The following is a 22466-nucleotide window of genomic DNA, read 5'->3' as shown; positions in this document are numbered from 1 at the left end:
GGGAGCCATTTGAGTTGCACCATATCAGCTCTGACAGGCTCTATGTGATGGAGGTCAACAGGAAATACATTAGACTGTATCAGCAACAGCACAGCTGTGTGTTAAAATGTACATTTTATTACTATTATTCCCCAAAGCAACAGTCTGCTGGGTGCTCAAGAATACGCACGGCGTCTGCAAGAAACCAGTTCATTATGTAATCACGGCTACTTCGCGTATCATGATTGTTGTGTGCCCTCAAAAAGTTGCATTCCTTATTTTAAGAGAGATTTGCATCTAACCAGTGTCTCAGTGCTAGTCATTTCACATACCCCCAGTAAATAGCTCTAGCAGACTCAATCTTTTTTATAGGCGCTGACACTTAATCACCAATGAATTCTAGTGAATCATTTCAGAAGAAAACCCTCATCAAGTTGCAGGAATCTGCAAGGGTGTGCTGTTACCATAGAGACGCAGACTATGAGAGTGGAAGGGCTGCCTGACCGGGTTCACATCTCTTCTCGTTAACTACAAGCCTTTATCCAGTCAAACGGAGCCGGAGAGAGAAAAGCTACTCTTTACTTTAAAGCCGATTTTAAGGCCAAAATCATCCTTCCTGCCAAGCGTAACGTGACCTCCAATCTTAGCTGAGAGCGGCATTCATAGTGTCAGTAAAATGCAGAGGGGGGCTTGGACCCTGGCTGCTCCCTTCAGGAGACCGTTCTTCACTGAGACCAGTCATGACAGCCAAGCTGCCGGGCTGCAGTCAACCACAGCATGCATTCCCTATGTTAGGAATCCCCAACTGGTGGCCCACTGGTGATTTTAGTTAGCTTTCGGAGGCCAAAAATAGTGTGTGGGCGGGGGACATAAGACCGTAAAAACACCAGCAAATCAGCGCCAAGTGATTTTCATTTTGGAATTCTTCACAGTGCGCCCATTTTACCCGCTGTGCGACCTGACTTTTTTATTTTTTATTTAGGAACACCAGTATGCCTAGAAAACAAATCACCCAGACGATAATTGTTGCAATGATTACTTCAATGTGCCGCAACCCGAGTGCCATGGAGAATACACTGAGTGCAGATTCATGACGGTCATGCTTACACCATTAGTACAAAGAAAACATCTAGTTACCGCAAATACATTTTTATTATGCTCCTAAAATGTCCTTGTGTGCTACTAAATTGTTCAACTTAGGCACACACGTGCTCCTTGTAAAAAAAGGTCAATCGTAGAGCCCTGAAAGTCTTACCAGGCATAGAGAGATACTGGATATGTGATCCAGGGTTTCCGTTAGCTGGAAATTTATGGCTTTTGGCTGAAAAAAAAGTATAACGAAAAGCCGATAAAACTGTTAACGGCAAAAAAAATGACAGGGACAAAAAAAATCCCTTTGCAAAATAATGCTTTTTATTCATTGACGGAAATACATTTGACCTGCAGTCTATAGGTTAATTTCAGAATTTAGTGGAATTAAATTGGCCTGTGTTTATTCTTATTAGTCATCATGTATCTGATTTATCACACGCGTACAGATCATCGTGCATCTGATTTATCACACGCGTACAGATCATCATGCATCTGATTTATCACACGCGTACAGATCATCATGCATCTGATTTATCACACGCGTACAGATCATCATGCATCTGATTTATCACACGCCTACAGATCATCATGGATCTGATTTATCACACGCGTACAGATCATCATGCATCTGATTTATCACACGCCTACAGATCATCATGAATCTGATTTATCACACGCGTACAGATCATCATGTATCTGATTTATCACACGCGTACAGATCATCATGCATCTGATTTATCACACGCGTACAGATCATCATGAATCTGATTTATCACACGCGTACAGATCATCATGGATCTGATTTATCACACGCCTACAGATCATCATGAATCTGATTTATCACACGCGTACAGATCATCATGCATCTGATTTATCACACGCCTACAGATCATCATGCATCTGATTTATCACACGCGTACAGATCATCATGCATCTGATTTATCACACGCGTACAGATCATCATGAATCTGATTTATCACACGCGTACAGATCATCATGGATCTGATTTATCACACGCCTACAGATCATCATGAATCTGATTTATCACACGCGTACAGATCATCATGTATCTGATTTATCACACGCGTACAGATCATCATGTATCTGATTTATCACACGCGTACAGATCATCATGCATCTGATTTATCACACGGGTACAGATCATCATGCATCTGATTTATCACACGCGTACAGATCATCATGCATCTGATTTATCACACGCGTACAGATCATCATGCATCTGATTTATCACACGCGTACAGATCATCATGCATCTGATTTATCACACGCGTACAGATCATCATGCATCTGATTTATCACACGCCTACAGATCATCATGCATCTGATTTATCACACGCGTACAGATCATCATGCATCTGATTTATCACACGCGTACAGATCATCATGAATCTGATTTATCACACGCGTACAGATCATCATGCATCTGATTTATCACACGCGTACAGATCATCATGAATCTGATTTATCACACGCGTACAGATCATCATGCATCTGATTTATCACACGCGTACAGCGTACAGGCTATTTTGAGTGTGATTTCTGCTGCAGCTCCTCACCTGGTTGCTGCTGGAGTAAAACGGGCTTTTAGAAGGCCATTTATTGCGCAACAATTCTAAATGCAATTCTAAATGCAATCTCGTGTTAAAAACTGTTTTGGTGCACGATTAAAAAGAGCTACTATTTTTATTCCTCAACTGGTAATTGAAGCTGACTCTCCCATTCAAGTGCAGGCAACAGGCTCAGTGCCTCACTCACCACTTTACAATGTGAGCTGGAGGTAGTATGCATTTTGAAAACAAACTAAATTGTTTAAAACCTGAATATTTTATTTCATATTATGGAGACATGTTTTACCTTGCTTCAAAGTAGCCTATAGACAAAATCCCACCATGGTAACATGGAGGCAATTATTTAAAAAGACTTTAAAGGGAGCGCATGACTTTCAAGTTGGGAAAGCGTAGTTATGATTTTCATATCTGCATTTTGGTGGGGAGAAATGTTTAATCCAAAAAATCTTCATTAAAATAAAAAGCTAAAAATCAACTAAGGCAATATCACCAGCCTCTGCCATATGCATTGATACACCATGATCCATTGGCAGCTAAAGAAATGAGCGCATGGAACTCATAGCCTATAGGTCAATGCAGCTCTTTCACCCCGAGGATTGGTGATTATCGAGGGGGAGATAGTTTGGAAGATTTTTCAAATAGCTTACTGTGAGGAACTATAGTTTTAACATTATCCACACACTTTCCTACATTTCCGCAGAGCAGGCCAGGTACCTCTATGCATTCTCAGGCACGCGCGCTCCCTCAACATCTTCAGGACATAGAAACCAGATAAGTGCTCACTGCTCACATGGAGCACTCCAAACAAAAGACAATGACAGTTTTTTGTTGATCTCATAAATGGTTATGAAATTAACCAAAACTGTGTCACAACTGTAGCAGGTTGTGAAATCTGCAAACATTTCCACTCCAAGAATGAGAACTGTAATTGACTAATTAATACAGGCATTAACATAAATGAATGTATCCAAATGACGGGGAATACATTTACTACTGATGACATATGTAATGAGGAATTAATAAAAATCTCAAACAATTCACACAATGAATGGGAGAGAGACTCATATCTTTACCACACCCCTCCCTTTCTTCCGTCTCAACATTTTCAATTATTCTCAAGACACATTATCTTCACACATATTTTAGATGCTTTTTACTGACAGCCACAACTGAATCAGCTAGGCCCATTGCCACGCGCGCTGCCCAAACTGCGGGCTTTCTAAATAGGCATAAGACCTACGAGAATGCAATTTGAAACAATCCACAGCAAAAAAAATTAAAGAAGCTTAATTATCCTGGATTCCTCTATTTCTTACAGTATAGACAGACAATTTCCATTTACTTCCCTATTGGACCCCCCACTATTAGGGCTGAGCGCCTATTGGACCCCCCACTATTAGGGCTGAGCGCCTATTGGACCCCCCACTATTAGGGCTGAGCGCCTATTGGACCCCCCACTATTAGGGCTGAGCGATATGGCCTAAAACTCACATTTACATTTTCTTTCTAACTTATGGGCAATTCAAAATATATACACATCTCTATTTTTTTTTAAATGCTGTCTCTAAATAAGCATTGTTGAACGATTAAAGGTCAAATCCACTGCATTTAAAACAGTCAGCAATAATTGAATGAATTCAGAGTTTGTGTAATTATACCGAGGCTGAATATGCCTTCCACAACCATAAAATAATTTTTGGTGCAATAATTACTGATCTGGCTTTCAGTTCCGTCTTTAAAAAAATGCCCTTTTTTGTTACAAATGTAACCAGAACCATGCATAATGCACATTCACTAATAATGTAGCAGGTATTATAGAAAACAAACACCGGTCTCAATCTCTCAAGCAAAGGCCCACGTGCTAGTTAGTAGCCAGCTCATATTTATATTTCTAGTTTAGCCAACTTGGATCTAGGTATAATTTCACTAGCTCTGAATTCAGCTAATAAGGCAAAACAGTTGAATTGTTATGAACACACCCTTCTGTCCGTCTCAGTTTGAACTGCATGCTAGCCTGTCCACTTTGTTCAGATGTTGAAATCAAGTGGCCTGACTTATTTCTCAGAATGAGTTGCCGATTCCTTTGATAATAGTTGGATACTTATTGCACAGTAAAAAAACAGACTAAACAGCTAATATAACAATCTTTATCTGACTAAAATGCTGCTAGCAATACGTGGTACCATAATGGACGCACAATGAACTGAGCATTTTCAAGAATGAATGTTCATTGGTACATCCATTTTAGTAGTGTCTGCTCTCCTTGAAATTTGAGGAGTTGAAACAGGGTATGGTTGGAAAGGTTAACTTCTCTATTACAGTAAAATAATGTCTTGAAACCACTTGTCAGAGGAAGAAGTGATCTCATCTTTGTTGTGAGTGGTAGGGGGAGGGGCTTGGGAGAAAGTGGCGAAGCGAGAGCTTACACTCTCGCCAAAATGTGTCCAAAATAAGCCCAATGCATTTCTATGCGCTTATTTTTAAACTGAAGCTTGAAGCCTGCCTTCCCGTCTTTGGGACAACAACTCCCATTGTTAGGGCGGAGACATGAGCATCTTGTCATTATGTACAGATCTCTGGTGTAAATGGGAAGGTGCACAGCACAGACGGAGCGAACGAGACCAAAAAGACAACATGAGAGCAAGTGGACAAACGCTCATAAAAACTAAGAAATACAAACAACAAAAAACTTGATTCCGCAATATAGGCATTTGGAATAGAGCGCAAAAACATACATTTTAATTAATCGGATATATCGCCCAGCCCTAACCACTATGCCATTTCTCTCCTGTTCTAATGATTTCATGTCAACTTTCTTTTGTTGTCCAGAAGCCAAAGGCACAACCCGTCCTAGTCCTAGTCACAACCCGTCCTAGTCCTAGTCACAACCCGTCCTAGTCCTAGTCACAACCCGTCCTAGTCCTAGTAACAACCCGTCCTAGTCACAACCCGTCCTAGTCACAACCCGTCCTAGTCACAACCCGTCCTAGTCCTAGTCACAACCCGTCCTAGTCCTAGTCACAACCCGTCCTAGTCCTAGTCACAACCCGTCCTAGTCCTAGTCACAACCCGTCCTAGTCCTAGTAACGTCCTAGTCCTAGTAACAACCCGTCCTAGTCCTAGTAACAACCCGTCCTAGTCCTAGTAACAACCCGTCCTAGTCCTAGTAACAACCCGTCCTAGTCCTAGTAACAACCCGTCCTAGTCCTAGTAACAACCCGTCCTAGTCCTAGTAACAACCCGTCCTAGTAACAACCCGTCCTAGTAACAACCCGTCCTAGTAACAACCCGTCCTAGTAACAACCCGTCCTAGTAACAACCCATCCTAGTAACAACCCGTCCTAGTAACAACCCGTCCTAGTCCTAGTAACAACCCGTCCTAGCCCTAGTAACAACCCGTCCTAGCCCTAGTAACAACCCGTCCTAGCCCTAGTAACAACCCGTCCTAGTCCTAGTAACAACCCGTCCTAGTAACAACCCGTCCTAGTAACAACCCGTCCTAGTCCTAGTAACAACCCGTCCTAGTCCTAGTAACAACCCGTCCTAGTCCTAGTAACAACCCATCCTAGTCCTAGTAACAACCCATCCTAGTCATAGTAACAACCCGTCCTAGGTTTGAAATTGTGTTTTAGTCAAATATTATATCGGTTTGGACCTCTTGCGGTCAATCTAAAGTCTACAAATTATTTAGAATCATGCTCCGGCCCCAGACCATCCACTCAAGAAAAAATTATAAGAAAATCGGCCAGAGGCTGAATCTAGTTGATGATCCCTACCCTACATAGTGCACTACTTCTGACTAGAGCCCTGCTCTGTATAGGGTGTCATTTGCGACACACAGAATCAATGAAAACCCATGTCCAGGAGGGGAGCTTCGATATCGTCTTTTCTTTCTCCAGGCTTCACTGTATCACACACACACGCACGTTTCCCGTGGTGTACGCTGGCTCATTGTCTCGCCAAGACGACACATACAAAGCTTACTAAGGCCGCTGGGACAGAGGAGAGAGACGGAGTAGCAGGGGCAACACAGAGCTCAGTAGACTGCCAGGCTCGCCGTCTCTCCCACAAGGTCTGGACTCTCTGATTGTGGTTTCTGTCAAGTGGAACACTGTTTGCATCCCTAAAGGGGGTGAACTTAGAAGCGACGCCTTGTCTTGTTCAGTGGCCCCCCGACTGAGAGTTCACGCTCTGTGTTGTTGGCAGCTGTGCTTCATCATTACAACACCCAGTTTCACAGGAAACACTGGTCTGACAAGCACAGTGGTGGCCATCTTGGGTGTTTGGTGCTAGCAGGAGCTGTAGCAAGCACAAGGGTATCAGTCTAAATCCAGCCCTTTATTTCCCCTATCCTTCCTGTCAAAAACAGTGGGAGCAGACACGTGGCAGGGGCAGAATTTGAAAATGTCCCCCCCCTATCAGTCTTATCATCGAAGACATTTTTTAAATACAGTTAGTGTGTGGGGATAAACAGAAACGTTTGATTTCAGCACTTTATTTCCATGACTGATCATGTCCCATGGCTCGTCCCTCTGCAGCAGACATATGGTGAGCAATATGTTTGAAACATCGAAACGCAATAAAAAAAAAAAACAGTATCGAATCTCAAAACATATAGAATCACAATACATATCGTATCAGCGCCTAAGTATTGTGAAACTATCATTAACTTGGGGTACCTGGCAATTCCCACCCCTACTGGAAACTGGATTTTACTCAGTCAATTTGTCATTGTTCCAGCCAGGCAGCACCACTGTTAACCTCGCTTTTCTTTTGCTGTGTATTCCTTCTCTCTCAGAACCAAAGGAACCCCAGGTATTACACAAAGGGTCAGGGTTTTGCCTTCATCCAAAGACCCCCTGCAGGTAACTCTCTGCTAGCTGAATAAAAAATGACTGCAGCTGACCCGCTGCCTCACGCCTACAAATATGAGCAGCCAAAATGGCTGACTCAAACAGCCAGAGGCTGTCCTTGTCAAAAGTAGTGGGACTAGGGTGCCATTTGGGACGCAGTCTGAGAGAGAGGGGACGGGGAGTGCAGATGGAACAGAGAACGGATCACTCTAATCTCTGGGGAACACTACAGCACATAATTAGTTTTTAATGTATTGCTCATTAAGTTTTTAAAATGAAGATGGACCTGTGTGGCCTCTGTTCTAATGGCTATAATCCCAGTAAACCCGTCTCTCCACAATGAAATCAACGTGTGTGTGTGTGTGTGTGTTAGTATGCTTATGGAGTAAACACTGCTTTGATTACACTCATGGACATGAACTAGCCAATGAGTGCATCGTTCAGAAAGGTCAGAATTCTAACCTAAGTCCTGCCAATTGGCTAGTCAACTTCATTACACGCGGGGCATTGTAGGGGTTGTAGTCTTACCTCCTGTGGCAGTGGACGTGACTGCATGTAGGGGGGCTGTGTGGGGGCTGCAGGCTGCTGCTGCTGGGGAGGGCTGGAGTACGGGGGCTGGCCTTGTGGCTGGCAGTACCCTCCCATGCCCCCCTGCTGCTGCCTATACTGAGCTGCCATCTGCTGAGAGACAGTAAAGGAGACATCAGATATATATATATTTTTTAATTTTATTTCACCTTTATTTAACCAGGTAGGCAAGTTGAGAACAAGTTCTCATTTACAATTGCGACCTAACCAAGATAAAGCAAAGCAGTTCGACAACATACAACAACACAGAGTTACACATGGAGTAAAACAACATACAATCAATGATGCAGTAGAAAAAAATAAGTCTATATACAATGTGAGCAAATGATGTGAGAATAAGGGAGGTAAAGGCAAAAAAGGCCATGGTAGGGTCAATACTCTCTAAAAGCTCACTGTCAATACCCACAGCTCTGCAAGACGTAAAGGATAGACCACTGGCCTTTAGTTCACCAAGACATATCAGCATACAATTAAAAAAATCCAGATTCAAATACAGAAGTGAATTTGACTAAACTCCCTATCAACGTGATGCAGTATAGCCTAAGTCATTTCCACTCAGTCCCACTGCCTGCTAGGTTGTTTACCATGCTCTGTACTGGGGTTGACTAATGGCAGTGAGAAGTGATGAACAGGACCCTGGAGGGTTTCTCACCTCTCCAGCCTCAATACATTAACATTGTGTTGACATCAATAATACACACAGCCGCCGTGGCCCAAAGGGTACCCTATTCCCTATATAGTGCACCATTTTTGACCAGAGCCCATAGTGTGCCATTTGGAATACAGCCCCAGCTGCTCTCCTCCTCCTCCATTCATCCAAGCTGTTTGTAACAGTCTTACGTAAGGCGTTTTGGGGAACAGCTGTTATTGGCTGATCCCCCTCTCTGCCTCACCTGGAGTCACTTACTGGCCGTGTTTCTAAGTGTAGAACAAAATACACACCACCGGCAGTCTATAGAACAGACTGATACCTATTGTAGAGTACACCATCGAGAAATCTGGAAACATAACAGGATCGATCATAAGGTTTCTGCAACAGAGGCAGAGTTCAGCATTCCCCTGTTGGTGAAGGGTCCTCCCCCTCAATGATTCAACGATTCAAAAGCCAAGCACAACAACACTAGCCTGGTCATTCTATGAAACATCAGGTATCTATAAAACCTAAGAGCAATCTATGATAATGGCTGGGTTATTTCTGTCTGCAGCTCAAAATGGCAGCCTATACCTAAAGTAGGGAACTACATGGGGAATAGGGTGCCATTTGGGACATAAAAGCAGAAACATGGAGGCCCATATGGGAGTGCAGCGCTGAGCAGTTTTACAATCCAATAGCTGTGTGCAATGCTCATCACCCAACAAGCCGTCAGCTCCTGAAGCCTGGGGGGGCGTCGAGGCTGTTTTTCCACATGAGCTCATCACTCTGGAACTGAGACAGTGATGTCTGGGAGTCTAACTCAACCTCCCATAGCTCCCTGCCTCTCAGCCCCTCTCCTCTGAGCCCATTTCCAGGCCAGGCCAAGAGCATCTGAAGGACGTACCACCAGCAGCAGTGGTGAGTGTGTGTGCTCTCCTTCACTACCCCACAAACAGAAAAGCTTTGGATTGGTGTAGTGATAGGCTAGAGGGGAATTCCAAAATGTTCTTATACCAGCTATGTTATTACAAATCCATGAAGGAAAGTGTCAAACAGTTGCACTTTTTATTGTAACGCAACCCCCGCTCTCTGCCAGAGCCAGTCTGCATTAACTGCCTCCTATAAAGTCCCATCAGATAAATAGTGTGATCAATATGTACAAGGCTGGAGGAGAACACTTGGTTAAATCCTGCTATCACTTCAGCAGGCTTAGACCCAATCAGGTGCTGCCATTGTCAGTCAGCGCAGTGTGACTCATTTACTAAGAACAAACTGACAGATACCAAAACTGAGGGTTGGCACTAGTAAGACCTTTGATTAAATGAGGTGTTGGTTACTGAGATAGTACAGTGCCAGGCAGGACACAGGGTAATGTAAATACGTCACAATCTCAGACGTCTCAGCTAGTGTGCATGATAACGAATCTTTTGGAAGATGCGGCACGGCCTCCTAATCCTTAGGTTTGTATGGGCTGTAATAGGTTTCATAGGCCAGACGCTTTCAGACCTCCAGAAATCATTTTATTAGTCACATGTGCCAAATACAACAGGTGTAGACCTTACAGTGAAATGCTTACTTACAAGCCCCTAACCAACAATGCGGTTAAACAAATAAATACAGATAAGAATAAGAAATAAAAGTAATTAAAGAGCAGCAGTAAAATAACAATAGAGACAATATACAGGGAGGTACCGGTACAGAGTCAATGTGGAGGCTATATACAGGGGGTACCGGTACAGAGTCAATGTGGAGGCTATATACAGGGGGTACCGGTACAGAGTCAATGTGGAGGCTATATACAGGGGGTACCGGTACAGAGTCAATGTGGAGGCTATATACAGGGGGTATCGGTACAGAGTCAATGTGGAGGCTATATACAGGGGGTACCGGTACAGAGTCAATGTGGAGGCTATATACAGGGGGTACCGGTACAGAGTCAATGTGGAGGCAATATACAGGGAGGTACCGGTACAGAGTCAATGTGGAGGCTATATACAGGGGGTACCAGTACAGAGTCAATGTGGAGGCTATATACAGGGGGTACCGGTACAGAGTCAATGTGGAGGCTATATACAGGGGGTACCGGTACAGAGTCAATGTGGAGGCTATATACAGGGGGTACCGGTACAGAGTCAATGTGCAGGGGCAACAGTTAGTTGAGACAACATGTACATGTAGGTAGAGTTATTAAAGTGACTATGCATAGATGATAACAGAGTAGCAGCAGTGTAAAAGAGGGGTAGCCATTTGATTAGGTGTTCAGGAGTCTTATGGCTTGGGGTAGAAGCTGTTTAGAAGCCTCTTGGACATAGACTTGGCGCTCCGGTACCGCTTGCCGTGCGGTAGCAGACTGAACAGTCTATGACTAGGGTGGCTAGAGTCTGACAATTTTTAGGGACTTCCTCTGATACCGCCTGGTATAGAGGTCCTGGATGGCAGGGAGCTTAGCCCCAGTAATGTACTGGGCTGTCCGCACTACCCTCTGTAGTGCCTTGCGGTAGGAGGCCAAGCAGTTGCCATACCAGGCAGTGATGCAACAAGTCTGGATGCTCTCGATGGTGCAGCTGTAGAACCTTTTGAGGATCTGAGGACCCATTCTAAATCTGGAATAGGCTTTGTCATGCCCTCTTCACGACTGTCAGTGTGCTTGGACCATGTTAGGTTGTTGGTGATGTGGACACCAAGGAACTTGAAGCTCTCAACCTGTTCCACTGCAGCCACGTCGGCGAGAATGGGGGTGTGCTCGGTCCTCTTTTTCCTGTAGTCCGCAATCATCTCCTTTGTTATGATCACGTTGAGGGAGAGCTTGTTGTCCTGGCACCACATGGCCCTGACCTCCTCCCTATAGGTTGTCTCACTGTTGTCGGTGATCAGGCTTACCACTGTTGTGTCATCGGCAAACTTAATGATGATGTTGGAGTCATGCCTGGCTGTGCAGTCATGAGAGTACAGGAGTGGACTGAGCACGCACCCCGAGGAGCCCGTGTTGAGGATCAGCGTGGCGGATGTGTTACCTACCTTTACCACCTGGGGGCGGCCCGCCAGGAAGTCCAGGATCCAGCTGCAGAGGGAGGTGTTGAGATCCAGGGTCCTTAGCTTATTGAGGAGCTTTGAGGGCATTATGGTGTTGAACGCTGAGCTCTAGTCAATGAATTGCATTCTCACATAGGTGTTCCTTTTGTCCAGGTGGGAAAGGGCAGTGTGGAGTGCAAGAGAAATTGCATCATCTGTGGATATGTTGGGGCGGTATGCAAACTGGAGAGGGTCTAGGGTTTCTGGGATAATGGTGTTGATGTGAGACATGACCAGATTTACAAAGCATTTCATGACTACAGACGTGAGTGCTAAGGTCAGTAGTCATCTAGGCAGGTTACCTTGGTGTTCTTGGGCACAGGCACTATGGTTGTCTGCTTAAAACATGTTGGTATTACAGACTCGGACAGGGAGAGGTTGAAAATGTCAGTGAAGACACTTGCCAGTTGGTCAGCGCATGCTCGCAGTACACATCCTGGTAATCCGTCTGGCCCTGCGGCCTTGTGAATGTTAACCAGTTTAAAGGTTTTACTCACATCGGCTGCAGAGAGCGTGATCCCTGTCTTCTGGAACAGCTGGTGCTCTCATGCATGTTTCAGTGTTATTTGCCTTGAAGCGAGCATAGAAGTAGTTTAGGTCGTCTGGTAGGCTTGTGTCAAATGGGCAGCTCTCGGCTGTGCTTCCCTTTGTAGTCTAATGGTTTGCAAGCCCAGCCACATCTGACGAGCATCGAGACAGTATAGTACAATTCGATCTTAGTCCTGTATTGCCCGTTAAATGGTTCGCCGGAGGGCATAGCGGGATTTCTTATAAGCTTTCGGGTTAGAGTCCCGCTCCTTGAAAGCGGCAGCTCTAGCCTTTAGCTCGGTGCGGATGTTTCTTGTAACCTATGGCTTCTGATTTGGGTATGTACATACGGTCACTGAGGGGACGACATCGTCAATGCACTTATTGATGAAGCCAGTGACTGATGTGGTGTACTCCTCAATGCCATCGGAAGAATCCCGGAACATGTTCCAGTCTGTGCTAGCAAAACTGTCCTGTAGCTTAGCATCTGCTTCATCTGACCACTTTTTTATTGATCTAGTCACTTCCTGCTTTAATTTTTGCTTGTAAGCAGGAATCAGGAGGATAGATTTATGGTCAGATCTGCCAAATGGAGGGAGAGCTTTGAATGCGTCTCTGTGTGTGGAGTAAAGGTGGTCCAGAGTTTTTTTTCTCCCTCTGGTTGCACATTTAACATGCTGATAGAAATTTGGTAAGCATAAGATATTAAAGTTTTGAATCAGGGACCGATGACACTAGGGGAATATCCCAAATGGCACCATATTCCCTTTACAGAGCCCTGATTAATAGAGTGCACTATAGAGGAAATAGGGTGCCATTTAGGACAGTTGACACCAGACCAAAGACAGCAGGATGCGAAGGAAGACATAGCAAGAAGGGAAGCCAGCCTGTATAGTAGACTGAGGAAAATCCATTCCTAATTATCTTGAAATATTAAGGTTGATCTCTGAATGACATCTCTAATACGGGCTTGTCTTCTCTGCTGCATCTCTTCTCTCCGTGCTGGCCGGCCATCCCCCCCCACCCTCGGAGGGAGGGTGCGGGGAACACAATCAATATAAAATAGCAAAGCGGGGCCCCGGTGGTATCTGAATAGTTGAAGCATCCAATTTCAGGTGGAATCCATGAGGTAATGGAGAAGGGGCCATCTGGGGCCCGGCGCTGATAAAAGTCATTACATGCTCCGTCTCTCTCCGAGACGGAAAAGCAAGCAGAGCTGACACTAACACATAGAGCCCTAGGGTCAAACTGGAAAATGCTGCCGATTTCTAATGATGTAATGATGCAATGATGTGATAGTGGTTTTCTACCATCGTCGAGATGACGTTTTCTTTGGGCAACGCAATTTCTGCTATTTTCAAAGCTGGTGTTGTGAATATTTACATTTAGGTGATTTAACAGACACGTATCCAGTGCCACAAAGGCAGTATCAATATGACATTGGTATATGACAAGATTACAACTGCAGAACAATTCCTAGTGTGTGTGTCATGCATGGCCCATGCCAAAGTGGAGGGCAGAGAAAGCTGTTATCTATTCATATCAACAAGGGTTTCCATACTTTTTTTCAGCACCTGTCACTGGAAGGATAACGGCTGGAATGAAAGAGGGCCAACTGTGAAACAGAACAGCAGCAAAGCCCAGGGAATTGACTTTAATCAGCAAAACAAAGTGTGTGTGTGTGTGTGTGTGTGTGTGTGTGTGTGTGTGTAATATATATAAATAAGTAAGAGAGCGAGCGAGAACAGTACACAAATACTACTGGTGAGGCCGACTTTAGTCCTTATTTAGGACCATCATACATCATGCTACGTCAGCAGCCTGGTCCCATGTGAGGGCCACTGCCAGGCCATCCCTGGAGGAGCGTTAAGAGCCAAGTCCAACATTCTGTCTGGGGGCTAAATATAGCAGCAGTGCAGTCTGACTCTAACCAGAATAGACTGACTCAGCCCAGCCTGGCCCACATTGCTCTGCCAGCCATGCTGCATGTCAACAGATCCCTACACTCAGTCAGAGCCCTGCCACCCACACAGGGGTTGTGACACAACCTATTCCCTATATAGTGCACTACTTTCAACCCGGTCCACAAGGAACAGGGTGCCATCTGGGATGCAACCACAGACAGACAGGCAGGCACAGAAACAGACCCATGCCTTCTGCGTGAGGGGACAACAGGCCAACACTTTCTTTAACCTGCAAGGTGATTGTCATTCAAAACCCACACAGCTCTGAAGAGCCCTCTGCCTTCCAGTCACTGGTGTAACTGGTGAAAGGGCATCCCAATGCGGTTCATTGTAAAAGTGAGTACGTCATGTGCTAACTCCTGAATGCTGACAGTAGTCTGTAGAGAAGTAGCCTATATTGCAATGGCAGACATTTAGGCAGTGGTTGACGACTAGCCTAAAATGGAGAGCATACCTGCTGCTGTTGAGGATACTGCATTCCACTCACGCCCATCTGAGCCCTCCCAGGCATTCCCATTGGGTAGCGGTGAGGAGAAGGTGATCCGTATGGTTGGCCAGGGTAGGAGCCGCCCCCGCCCTGCTGTTGCTGGGAGTAAGGGTTGTTGCCCATGCCGTAGAGCTGAGAGCGCTTCATCGCCATGGCGTCTATTGGTGGCACCTAACAGAGAGAGATGGGAGGAGTTAGCACAAGATTTGGGCTTACTATGCTTTAGACATTTTAGAATACAACCAACAGCTTGCAAGGTCAAAGGCCCCTTCCTTCTCATTCGCGGCAGGTACCCTAGTGGTTAGAGCGTTGGACTCGTAACCGAAAGGTTGCAAGATCAAATCCCCGAGCTGACAAGTTAAAAATCTGTCGTTCTGCCCTTGAACAAGGCAGTTAACCCACTGTTTCTAGGCCATCAATGTAAATAAGAATTTCTTCCTAACTGACTTGCCTAGTTAAATAAAGGTATAAAAATATATCTAGAGTCTAGCCTAGACTAAGAGCAAAACTACTAAGAAAACGATAGTGACATGGTCCAATTCTGACTATCACTACTCAAATTCCAGTATATGACAGCAGGCTAGAATTGATGTAGGCCTATTCCCCACGTCTTGCAAATTACAAAAGTAGTTTTTAAAGGTTTCAATACATCAGATTTCTCCATCACTCCACCGGAGCCCTATTAAATAGCCTGAGGTCCGTAGTCAGGTCCAGGGGTTGGCAAAGATATCCAGGATAATGTGCCGTCAAGTGCTTTAGGAGTCAGGTTATTCTCCAGAGGCTCGGCAGGCTGTGCCAAAAAAGAGTGAGAGCAATTCAAACTAATCTTCTCATGTCACTGCTAAATTCAGGCCAATTGAAGCAGCACTTAAAGAAAATGTGAGCAATCGAGAAAGCCCAAGGGGCCACTTTAAACGAACAGTCTGGGTGTCAGCAGTCATGCCTGGGCACCCTGCGATTTTAACACACACTCACTAAATGACAGTTCAGGGTAGGCTATCCAAAATAAAAACGATTCAAATGTTTTCGCTGTAGCTCAGATGGGATTATGATCAATGAAAGCAAATTGGAGGATGCTGTACCAACAATCCTTTGTAGAAGTATTGTACATCTGGCAGTACGCCTAATTTGAATTAATCAACTTTGTTCAAAGACAGAAACAAAGCAATATTTTCATTTTACACTTGCCAGAATCCAGCATGGTAAACTCAAATGACTAACAGTCTTAAAAGAAAACCGTTGTACTACAAAAAAAACGACTAGATCATCAGATAGAGAAAAAGCTACTTAAATCGCAAACACTACACTTTCTGAACTAAATACACACACACACAACACTTCGTCTAATGAGGTCGAAAACACAATGCTTTTCAGGTACCAGCAGTAAACATTCAATTTTGTGTTGTTCTTACTCCATTTTATGACCTGTAACTGGTTTCAATCCGTTCGTAAACACCACCCACGAAAGCGTTGTAGGTCCATTATTTTGATAAAGTCTCACCCCACGAATGAAAGACTGGAGAATATAGCTGCAGAGCAAAGAATGATGTGATGTTTTTTTTTAAACACAAATAGGTCAAGCTTGTTTTCGTATTTTCCCTGTATTAGGAGTCCAGTGAGCAAAAAGCACTCCATTTCTGCCAGCTAAACACTTCTGTCTGCTGTAGGCTAATCTACCAAACGAGGGCTTGCTGTCAATGTGAATGAGGCCATTCAGATGTGGAAATCCTACCTACAAATCAGCAAAATAAAAGGATTGCATCCTAAATGGCACCCTATTCCCTTTATAGTGCACTACTTTTGACCAGAAACATATGGGTCCTGGTCAAAAGTAGAGCACTGTATATGAAATAGAGTGCCATTCAGGACAGATTAAATACTGAATCCCAGTGCCATGTGTTTAATTCACATCACAAGAGGGTGGGGAGGAGACATCAAACCTGCATCTGGAGAGGGAGGAGTAAACTATGAAGAGAAACCTCTCCACTTTAAGCCAGCACATATGCCTGGGTTGAGTTCCTAAAACACAATCTCAGGTTTGTCTGTAACCCTACACTACGGGTAACCAAAGAGCACAGGACGAACCGTCTCCAACCCACAATGAAGTGGACGTCCAGACTCACTGACGTCCAGACTTGAATAGAACCATCCTGCACATCACAGGCAAACCACAGAATTTACCACATCATCTGGCTATATTCACACACTGCATCTACAACGTAAACATATCCACTTGTCAAAATGTAATAAAACTACAGCTTTGATGGCAAGAATGTCATAGACCAAAGCCAGCATCACTCCCTTCATAGTGCTTCTGATGCACCAAGGTCCATGTGCTCAAAGTCAGAATGAGGGAGCTGCAGAAAAACAGGACATGTCCTCTTTTAAAAAGCCTAATTTAAGACTCAATTACAATACCTCAGTGAAGATAATCATCGACTTTCAAAGCAGAAATGTTTATTATAGGCTTGTCAGTAACAGGATCTCAGAGCATGCTGGAGACAGCAGGAATTAGCTAGTGAATACAAGAATAAACTTCCATCTGAAAAGTCCATATTTTGTGTAGTGCAGCAGTTTGCGCATCTTTAAACACTGTGGGGGGCTTAGCCGTGGGGAAATTAAGCTACACTAGAGACTAGAGTGGCTGTTAAACACTTTCAGAAAGAAAGCCTGTCTAATGGAGGGGTCCGTCCACAACATGCTCACATTTACAAAAGACGTCAATGCTTTCAAACCAGGCACTTCTTGGTAACTTGTCACAGTGCAGGCCTGAAGAGAGAGAGTGTGTTTTCCAGCTGAGGTATTTAGCTGGCTGATTGTGGGATCGGGCACATGGCTAATTTGCATGTGTGAAGGAGAGACCACATAATGGAGGGGAGACCACATAATGGCCTCCATGTCAAAAACCAGGATCACATCACTAGATAAATGAGGTCAAGCCACGAGTGTCATAGATACCATTACACATGGAAACAGAACACAATCCTGATTCCTACCCCCCCCCCCCCCCCCAGTCCTTGATAGGCAGGTGGTAAGAACCAATCAGATGCACGATTAGGTCAATTAGGAGGTAGCGGTCAAATTTAGCGCAAATGTTCATGCTTCCAAGTGCTCTTGGAAGTGCAAGATGGACACCAGCCCTTACTGTTGTGCAAGATGTAAGTTTCCACCTACACGGTGGATGTTTCATGAACTCATTTCAGAAGAGTATGCGTAGCAGCCCACTAACCGTCCAGTCAAACAATTGATTGCAACACATTTCACTGGAACATGGACAGCTACTAGCACCAGCTCATTCTTTGGCATCTAGCAATATTGGTTTGTCTAAGATATTGTAACTTCCCATTGTATGCGTAGGATACTGTTGTGTATTCTGTTGGCCTTTCTGTTGACAAGGCTCTCTCAACTACAATCTGCCTTTTTGCATTGTAGAAAGCCCTTGAACTGAAATTGGTACTTATAATGCAGCTAAAAGTATTTACATGTTATTTCCCAAAAAGCTTACAAATGTATCCATACGCAAACAGGCGCTAGCACATGCAATCTACACACAAGTACATTGTAATATTGTTGTATGGTGGTATTAGACATTTAGTATTGTAGATATGTAGTGGTGTAATAATGTTATATGATGTACTGTTTTATACGTAATGTAAGTGCCTTAATATCTTTGGACCCCAGGAAGAGTAGCTGCTGCAATGGGGATCCCTAATAAATACAAATGTACATTGGATCGAGCCATATTGATTGTGTCGCCACTTATAAATATCTAGGTCTCTGGACTGATGGAAAGCCATTTCAAAAAGCATACTGATGAGTTAAGAATTAAAATAGGCTTCTTTATAAGAACAGGGCATGCATTTTGTTAAATAGCAGAAACCCAATCATCCAGTTGACATTCATTCTGGCTTTAGACTATGGCAATATCATCTATATGAATGCAGCTGCCACTGGAAGCAGTTTATCATAACCCACTACACTTTACTAGGGACATAGGTTCAGTACAAGTCACTGCATTCTGTATCAGAAAGTAGGCTGGCCCTCTCAAATATTCTAGATCAATGCACTACTGTCTGTTTGTTTATAAAGCCCTTGTGCAAATGTCTGCCATACCTTACTTCGTTGCTAAATGACAGACATACACACAAATCACCAGACCTGATTACATGGATGGCTAACTGGAGATCCCTTCGGGTTTCCACCGAGTTAGGTAGATCTGTGGGTAGTTGTTTTGCGGAATGATGTCCAGAACGCTTAAGTTTGATGTTTTGGCGCCACTAGGGCAGTTCAGAAGGCTGGTTGATGACTTTTATTAGTGAGTAATGTGTTTGTTTTTCATATGTTCATTTTCTTCAATTGCTTGTACATATTGTGAATTTGTATGATCGTGTGCTGAGCTTCCTTGTAAAAGAGGCCTAGGTCTCAATGGAATGTCCATGTTTAAATAAATTGAAATAATATTCATAAGACGTTCTGAGGAGCACATCTAGCTACTTGGCCAACGCGAGGCCTTCAAATTGGTGTGGCAAGGCTAACGTTAGCAGGCTATGCTATCGCTAGCTAGCAATAGCAGATAACAATTGGAGTGTATGATATCTAGCTAGCTGGATATCAACAAACGAATGTTAGTGTTAGCTGGTAAGAATTCTGATTTGTTGAATAAAAAGTATATGCGCGTTTTGAGATATGAAACGGATACTTAAATATCTCAGCAGTTGCACAGATCATGTGCTAGCTAGGAAGGTCGATAGTTTTCGCACCCCAGTCTAACGTTTTTTTAAAGTTTTTTTAAAATTTAACCTTTATTTAACTAGGCAAGTCAAGCAAGTCCACAAGTTAAATTGCAAATGTTGTAGTAAATTTATCAGCATGGGTATGCATACGTTTACATGGTACAGTACTGTAGCTGAAGTTTGAAATATTGGAGAACAGACTAACTTAACTAGACTTAAGAGACTAGCAAGCAAGCTAACTGTAAGGTCTGGGATCCTCAACCAGAAGTCACCTTGGACAGAAATTGAAATGTCAACTTCAAATCAACCATAACAGAATAGTTAACTAAGTTAGTTAGCTGCCCACAAGCATACTGAATTCAGAAAATGACCATTTGGGTGTTCTCCGTGTGCATGTTTATTTATTCTAAAAACAGTAGAATGTACAAAAGCTATCCTAGCGATGCTGGCTAGCTAATACATTAGCATAGCTAACGTGTCTGTCCATAGCTAAATTAACTAGCCAAGCCGCCTGGAAAGCTTAGTTATAGTTTGGACAACTAGTAAAAAGTGACAAATATGAGTTCATCATTTACCTGTGATCTGCCGCTTCCTTGTCCGTTGTTTCCAGGGCTCATGGCAGGGTGATTTCTTTCTTGTCCTCCCCAACTATGAGTTGTTGAACCGTATTGGGAGCTCAAGTCTTTAGTCAGCCCCATGCTTGATTGTTGTTGTTGAGCAGATGGATTAGTGTAATCTTGATAGCCACTGCCATAGCCCCGCATCATAGGGCTCGGGGATGTCAGTAACTGGTTTAGAGTCGGGGTAGCCCCCGACGGATGCTGCTGACTTTGCCCTGGAAATCTGTGAAACCCTCCAATATTAGCACCACCAGAAGAAGAGGCAGCAGCCATGGCAGCTCTGCTATGATTAGCAGCAGCCGAGTTGCTGATTGGGCCCATCATGTTGTTCCCGTGCCGAGAGGGACTCATCATCCCGTATCCACTGTTACCGTAGCCAGGTCGGTAGTTCGGGTAGTGATTGTACGGGTTGTTTTGGTATCCTTCGTGGGAGTTTTGTTGAAGTTGATCCATATTGTTCTGTTGTACCGAATGCATTATCCCAGACACTGGGCTTTGTTGTCCGCCATGTTGATCAAAGCAAGGCCCTCCTCTTCCCTTTCCATAATAACTATTTAACTCCGAAACTGAGCTGTTCCCACTTTGGGACGGGTTGATGTTATTAGTTGGTCCCAAACTGGCATGGTCGTACCTGCTGTTAATCCGGTCCTCCGTTTTGCTCGGTTGGTCCTCCTCCTCACTTTTATTTAGCATTTGTTGCTGCTGATTCCGTTCCACTTGATTCCCTAAAACAACGTTCTCTTTTCCTCCATGTTGGCGGTTTCCACTTTCTCCATGTATCGACTGCTGGCTGTTGTGAATTTGGCGTTGTTGGTGCTGAATGAATTGATTGAATGGCTGTTGCTGTGGAGGTGTGTGGTGATGCGATGGAGGATCTCCGACACCAACATTTTTCACTTTATGACTGACAAGCGTTCCCGTCTCCATGCTTCCCGAACTCATGTCACAATTTGAAGTCGAAAAAGACTCCGATCTACAATCTCCACTTTCCTTCTCACGTTGACTCGAATTGTTGTTTACAGGAAAAACTCGAGCTCTGTTTGGGTTCAATTCATGGTGATTGCGTTCTACATTAATAGCATGAACGATAGTCCCGTTTCCTACCCCAAGTACAGCTCCACCAACTACTCCAGATTTGGCAGATTTAAAATCTTGACTCACGCTGCTAGTTAAACTCGACCTTTTCTTACCAGTTGATGTTGGGGCTGTTGCCACTTGTGCGGCCATGATCAAGTCCACATCTCAGGCAGAAAATCCAGTCGAGCTAGCAAGCTAAACATATAGAAGAAAAGCAGAACACGAAAAGATGCCAGCTAGCTGACGTTAGCGGGAAATGAAAAAGAGCGCAAACAGTGTCGAATATGAGCATAAATACCATCTATGTTAGAGCGAGCTCATGTTGAAAGTTTTGATAAAGACGAGCATGAAACTTTTTTACTTCCATGTTTAACCCGTATACAGGCAAATGCCTTTTCTCTCCAAAGACCATTTAGCCCAGCATGGCAACAGCGAGCGTTGAGAATCGATAGTTTATACCTCGGCGATCTAGAGGGCTGAATGGCTGACGGTTTCCTGGTCGGGGCGGGGCGACATTATTCTGAGTAGTGGCACCTGAGCCCGAATAAATAAATATCACTGTTTATCACATACAACAACAAAAAAGTATTTGCATGTTCATAGCAAACCAGGCTGAAAGGGAACATTTGTATGCCTAAATTGGAAATAGTGTTCGAGCGCCTACTTCTGAGATGAATGGTGCTATTGTTTTCCCTGCTTTCTTTACTATGCCTAATCTACTTGTCTGATTGAATTCATTCACCCCATTCACCCATCATATGTGTGGAAATTGTTGACTATATACTGTACATGTACTCATTCTTCTCTATGCTCTTCTGTTATTATTAAAGTAACAAGAATTGAAAAAAGATAAACAGGCCATATGAGAATGTCTGTGTGTTTCCACTTAGACCTAAATGAGAGTGAATATACATGAGCAAATATGTTTTTATTTGATTAGGATCCCCATTAGCTGCTACTCTTCCTGAATATGTTATTCTGTGTGATGTTGAGGGATTGACTCACTTGAGAGACCTGTTCAAGGGGAAATCGTCTGAGACCTCCCACAGAAATGGCAGCAGCAGCCCAGTCAAGTGAAGCAGGGAAAGTGGGTCAGTGAAAACCCACAGAAAGCAGCACAGTACAGCTCCACAGGAACACACTGACACCACAGACCTTTTCTTTCTTTTTTTACAGGGAAGGAATAATACTGCTCCAACACAGCGTTTGCAAGCCTATTACCTTCATAGTGCACTACCCATAGGGCTCTG

The 22466-nt window shown here is 43.9% G+C and overlaps 1 protein-coding gene across 4 annotated transcripts in view; it reads right to left on the bottom strand.

Moving 5' to 3' along the window:
* The window catches only part of LOC115174973 (AT-rich interactive domain-containing protein 1B), a 94484-nt gene extending 72637 nt beyond the window's left edge, over nt 1-21847 (bottom strand). The window contains exons 1-3 of one of the 4 annotated variants that reach the window (XM_029734050.1): nt 20095-21847; nt 14754-14957; nt 8042-8191 (exon numbers count right to left, since the gene is read on the bottom strand). In XM_029734050.1, coding sequence (XP_029589910.1) covers nt 8042-8191; nt 14754-14957; nt 20095-21366 — 1626 coding nt within the window. In that variant the 5' untranslated portion in view covers nt 21367-21847. Of the gene's footprint in view, nt 1-8041; nt 8195-14753; nt 14958-20094 lie in introns of all 4 variants that reach the window. The other 3 variants (XM_029734049.1, XM_029734051.1, XM_029734053.1) reach the window with 3 other exon arrangements.
* Between the last annotated feature and the right edge of the window lie 619 nt (nt 21848-22466).

The sequence above is a fragment of the Salmo trutta genome, chromosome 35, assembly GCF_901001165.1.
Source record: "Salmo trutta chromosome 35, fSalTru1.1, whole genome shotgun sequence".
NCBI lineage: Eukaryota > Metazoa > Chordata > Actinopteri > Salmoniformes > Salmonidae > Salmo > Salmo trutta.
The sequence above is the reverse complement of the archived record's forward strand: the minus strand, read 5'-3'. Positions and strand labels throughout refer to the sequence as shown.